Source organism: Amblyomma mixtum, chromosome 6, assembly GCF_055824585.1.
Source record: "Amblyomma mixtum isolate Tamu chromosome 6, ASM5582458v1, whole genome shotgun sequence".
Taxonomy (NCBI): domain Eukaryota; kingdom Metazoa; phylum Arthropoda; class Arachnida; order Ixodida; family Ixodidae; genus Amblyomma; species Amblyomma mixtum.
The window spans coordinates 29330589-29336588 of NC_143017.1; the positions used below are offsets into that span (position 1 = coordinate 29330589).

Sequence of the window (6000 nt, forward strand, 5' to 3'; positions counted from 1 at the left end):
AAAAATTGCTCAAAACGGTACAGAAATCGAAGTAATACAGCTCAGTAGACAAAAAATTGCCTTGAAAGGAAGAAAAAGACGGGATTCAAAGTTAGAAAAAGGTGGTATAAGCCAAAACAGTTAAAATAGTTATCAACTTTATTTTACTAGGCAACGCGGGACTCGTCAGCGCTCCTGTACAGAGAAGGCAATAGATGTCCATACTTGAGGTTCGCGTTTTTTTTGCTTACTGGATGACCTCCTAGAAACAGCTCTTACTGCAAGGAAGGTTAGAGAATGGGGAGAATTTTGTCGAAGGACCGCACTAGGCTGGTTACGACAGACGAAAGCAGAGAGAAGAGAACAAACGGACAGACGAAGCGCGTATTAGGACCGGACTTCATTACATATAAGGCATTTTTTCTTACAGACAAACATATGCGTGGTACAGAGACGTAAGATTTACATAATAAAATAAACGCGTTACACTGATACCAGGTTTGTGTTGAAACCTCACATCTATGTTCGCTTGAAAAAAAAAGAGAGAGCTCTTGCCCGAGTAATGAAATCAATAGTGAGGAAGCGCTCCATCTGCCTATTCCTTCTTTTCTGTTGTTTTCGTCTTTTTCCGACCAGTCCAGTGCGGCTTTGTTGTACGCTGTCCAGCCAACTAGAACCCTTTCTTGCTCTGTTAGGCTGCAGCTGCGCTCTTACCCTGAGCTCAGTGCTGGTCACGCCTGCAGTCTTCCAGCTGCACTGACGACGTCTGGGCCACTTATTTATTGAAAAAAAGAGACATCCCCTATGCTTCTTGGTATCGGTGAATGTTGGCATCCACCATGCACGTTATTTTCTCTAAAGAAAAGAGCGCGATTGCTGGCACCAGCGTCGCAGAACGCACACAGCCGAAGACCACAGCGATTCGCGGGTTCCCGACAAAAGCAAAATGTTATCAACGTGGCTCAGGCAGTAACTGCTGTGGGGCGTATGCCCAGTGCGGTACTGAATTCCACCAGGAGTTGCGCCTTGTCAGCCTTGCAGTGGTTGCTCTAGCAAGGGGTGGACAGTAGTGTACTCGTTGCCGCTTTTTCGCTCCAGATGGATGCAAGAGGTGCTGGCACCTTTGGAATGCAGTTCTGATGACTTTCTCACTCAGCTTAAACTAAAAGTTTCAGTGAAATGCGGCACAGCTGTTCTGCTTGCTCCAAAAGTTCGATGTGCATCAATGTCTCATTATATAAGAGTTTAAGGCCTTCAGCATAGTTTCGAGGCTCGTCACCTTTCGCTTCTGTTTCAACTCATAGGCCTCTTGATTGACCACTGTCGTATTTCACTCAATAATGACGTCATTCATGACCTATACAAATTCTGGCGAACGGCGCTTTAGCCGTGCCTATCGGGACCAGAACCACTCATACGGCTCCTCTCAATGACTTCAGTTAAACATTGTACTTGTGAGGCCTCTTGATTAAGCATACTCCGTCTAACGTGACGTCTAGCATGTCTAACATGACACAGTATATCTGCGTGTCACGCAAGCAGTTCACATGGGTGCCGCCTGCGTTGTCACAAACTCGGTCTATACTCCTGCTTAATACGTACAGATGGGAGCCTTGAGTAAAGCGAAACTCTGTTAGGGCTTTTCGAATCTTGTTCGCCACAAATAACCACCAACTAAATCCATTTTAGAGCATTAAGCAAACAAGCGAAGGGGAATGAGGGGCTCGTTATAAATATGAAAGAAGCCAACAGCCACAGAAACCAAGGGGCACAGGGGATTTTTAATTTATTTATTTATTTTGTGGTGTTGATCAATTTTAGAATATTACTGAAGATGTTATCGCTTAAAGCTAATTGATTAGAAAAGCAGAAGAAAAAACAACCACTGCCGCCGGTGGGATCCGAACCCACGACCTCCGAATTACGCGTCCGGTGCTCTACCTCTGAGCTACGGCGACGGCTGTCAAATCTTCTGCTTTCGGGGGTATTTATGTTTACAAGTAACCTAACCTTGAGAGTGTTCATCAGCGCCACCCACGTTCATGAGCGGCGGACGTAGAACGTCCTGAGTTACCGCAGGTGTGACGTAGAACGCCATCGAACGGAGAGGGTGGAAGCTGCGTGAGAACCCTCTTATGCTTCCTATGGCGTCAAGGCAGCCAGAACCGAGGCCCTCGCTAAGCAATTAAGCAAACAAGCGAAGGGGAATGAGGGGCTCGTTATAAATATGAAAGAAGCCAACAGCCACAGAAACCAAGGGGCACAGGGGATTTTTAATTTATTTATTTATTTTGTGGTGTTGATCAATTTTAGAATATTACTGAACATGTTATCGCTTAAAGCTAATTGATTAGAAAAGCAGAAGAAAAAACAAGATTTGCCGCCGCGGTGGCTCAGCGGCTATGGTGCTCGGCTGCTGACCCAAAAGACGCGGGTTCGATCCCGGCCGCGGCGGCTAGAATTTCTTTGGAGGAGAAATTCTAGAGGCCCGTGTACTGTGCGATGTCAGTGCACGTTAAAGAACCCCAGGTGGTCGAAATTTCCGGAGCCCTTCACTACGGCGTCTTTCATAGCCTTAGTCGCTTTGGGACGTTAAACCCCATAAACCAAACCAAACCAAAACAAGATTTGACAGCCGTCGCCGTAGCTCAGAGGTAGAGCACCGGACGCGTAATTCGGAGGTCGTGGTTTCGGATCCCACCGGCGGCAGTGGTTGTTTTTTATTCTGCTTTTCTAATCAATTAGCTTGTACGGTGCACTGACGCATGTGTCAGTGCCTTGCAATCACTGCCTTGCAGGCTGCGAGGCAGTTACACATGCGTCAGTGCACCGTCCTTGCATCTTACTAGCAAGGAAGTTAATTTCCTAAGCAGAAGTGTCCGTGCGCAAGATTGATAGACAAATTATCTGCATTTCGTTGCTTGCCAGTGTTGGAGCGTGTATCCTCTCCTCGGTGATCTGCCACTTATGTATTTGTCTGTTTTGTTTAGTGTGTCTGATACGCGTGCGTCTTCTGGTGACCTAGGTTGGCCACTTCTCGATTAAACTTCAGCTGTTAGTCCAGCGTTGTCCTTTGTTTTTCTTCTCCTCGTGTCTCGTTCTTTCGCTGGTGAAGTTATGTCTGATGTACACCAACTAGCCCACATGGGTACCTTGTTAAGTTGAAAGCATTTGCGCCACACTTAATGCGTGCGTAAGTGCACCAGGAGATCTGTGTTCGCAATCGTTAGGACTTGATTCAAACGGTGTGAATAGAGACCAGATAAAATTCTTAGTTAGCTATTGTAGAATGCACCGCAATATCCGGTCTGCAATCGGCGGACTACGTATGTTTAGAACTTAATTTTTTCTGCTTTTCGGACTCCCTCATGTTTCGCAATATGGTAATTTCTTCACAAAATTCCTTCGTGTTTAAGCACTCCAGCCTTTCCTGAGCTTCCGGAGCCATCGCGCAGCTGATTGGTTAGCAAAGAGCCTACTAGAATTTACTGTCACCCTGATTTTGAAGAATGTTTTCCGTCCGGCTCGATTTAGATAGTGGATGACGTAGGTGGCGAATATAGGCACATGATTTCAGTAATGCATGCACTGCTGGCAGTGCCGGCCCGCAGGCAGCAAGAAAGGGAAGCATATACTTGTATTAATGCTGTCAAGATGTGTCCGAAACCATGGGGGGGGGGGGGGGGGGAGGGGGGCGTGTCGTTAACAACACTACATAATCTTTTAGGCGGGCACTGCGGACTTGGTTCGGACAATCAAGAAGAAATGTATTCTTGGGCACAACAGATTCATGTAGGTTATAGAAGTGATGGGAACGACAGGCCGGAAATTACGGCATCACTGCACGAAGCTTAACAATGCCCAAAGCTTTCACTGAGTTAATATGACTGATAAACTGATGCAACTATAAAGCTAACTTGACGAAGACCGCGCGAGACCTGCCCCAGATAAGAACGTATTTCATATCCACCAGCTAAGGTACGTCCAACGCAAGGAGCACCGTCTGCCAGCCACGTAAGGTCACTCGGAGAGTTTGGTTTGGTTTATGGGGTTTAACGTCCCAAAGCGACTCAGGCTATGAGAGACGCCGGTCACTCAGAGGGAGGGCTGTGGTTATTTAACAGTGTCGGCATACTGTAATGAAGGATACAGCGCGAGTTTAAAAAAATGTGGCAGTGTTTTTTTTAAAAAGGATGGGCCAGTATAAATTTTTCATTAGTTAGAATAATGACCCTTCTATGTGTGTTGGCGTGGTTAAATTATCGAGCAGTGCCACTGCTTTTAGTTTCTTAACCGCGGCTTCTCTCTAAATCGCACTGGTGTGCGCTTCGCTAAGGAAGACTTCTGATTAACAAACTTATTTGATTACGCACTCGTATGTCTGCATCTTTGAGCAAATTTGGATTCGAGTGTCCTAAGAAGCAACATCGCATTTGCACTGGATAGGTGCACGCACGTAGTTTTTTTTTTACTTCGCAGTGTATTTTTTCATCCGTTGTTAGTTTATCTCTTGAATTAAGGCCGCTGCTAGATAACCGCAAAGAAATGACATATTTAATGCACTAATTCTTGTTAGAATCTGAGGAGCATTGCAATGAGCTTCAGGCATGCGGTAGAAGTGTCCTAAGAACGGTAAATATTTGTCTGCAAGAGCTAAAAACGGTTTTTTATAATGTGTTATAACGCGAACACACAAGAAATTATTCTGTTAGAGACTTCGTTTAAAAGGGGGACGTGCTTATTCACGATGATGCATGAGCACAAGGACTCAGTCAAGCTCTTCAGAGCTTTTTCTTTTGTATTGCTTTGACTTCATTTGCGTCGAAATAAGGACTGATTGGTCGAATGATTTATATCTTCGCGGCCATTAAAAGATAACATATTTTCATGAGACATTGTCGCAATATGACAAAATGACTTTGATTGCGGTAAATTGTGTCATTATACGCTTAGTGGGAAGTGAGGGAAATCTTGTTGATCTACAGGTAATTTACAAAAGATGATAAAATTTGGAGCTCTGCTCAAGAAGATTAGCACATACAATGAGATATTCACAACCTATCTCACAGAAGAAACAGGGTTTAGTTCAAATCACACGCGACGGACGAATGCTGTCCAATCGGAGAGGCCGATGCCTTACTGCACTATCTAAGCGCTCAAACGCTTATAGTTCAACTAGTTTTCTCGCGTTCATTTTATGCCAACATTACCAGAGTGTAGCAGTGTAGGACAGCAGCTAAGTGCCTCTGCCTGCTTATTACTCATCAAAATCTCGAAAGGCTGGAGGTGACAGGACCCACTTTTCTTAATGATGAATTGTGCCAAACTAAACCTGCTTGAGATGCGGCATCTCATTGCTGCTGTTGCGTATTACAGAAAGCAGGCTAACCAAACAAAACGACTTTCCCGCAAGCGGCGAATCAAACTACAGATACCCGTCCATCGTGCGCATCGACAAACTCACCTCGCAGGGACAACAGGAGGAGCAGGAACAGCCCACACGGGTGGCACTTCATCATCGGTGGCGGCTGCTGGACGCACGCCGTTTCTCCACGCGCCTGCTATCGGGTCGGCAACCTGACGTTCCACTCAGCTGCTGCCATCGAATGAAACGACCGCTAATGGTAACTCCGCAAGCCGGTCAAACATACTCCGATCTTGGTTTGCACATGTTGTCTGGCCCCAAGAATGCGCACCGGCGCCGCCGTCAGCGCTCAGCCCCGATCCAGCCGCTTCGCCGCATCCTCGATTCCCGGCGAAACTGCTCCTGACGGGACCCTAGCGACCCGCGCGCCGACGTAAACAAGACCGCATTCGGATTTTCTCTCGCGGCCGCCAGTCGATGGGGCTTCTTTTTAGAGTCCGAGCGGAGCCACGTGGCCTGGCGCACGTGCCGTGACGTCACGACCAACGCCACGATGCTTGCGCGCTCTCGAGGAGCCGGGCGAAAGCACGGGGCTCACTGCGGGCGCTCCAACCGCGGCCCTCACCTTGCTCGTCTCCGGAGGAGAATGCGCTTCG

At 46.9% G+C, this 6000-nt stretch overlaps 1 protein-coding gene across 1 annotated transcript in view; it reads right to left on the minus strand.

Annotated features, from left to right (window-relative positions):
• The window catches only part of LOC149338507 (uncharacterized), a 108275-nt gene extending 102581 nt beyond the window's left edge, over nt 1-5694 (minus strand). Inside the window, exon 1 of the mRNA XM_089550334.1 lies at nt 5444-5694. Coding sequence (XP_089406460.1) covers nt 5444-5498 — 55 coding nt within the window. The 5' untranslated portion in view covers nt 5499-5694. The remainder of the gene's footprint in view (nt 1-5443) is intronic.
• Nucleotides 5695-6000: the final 306 nt, after the last annotated feature.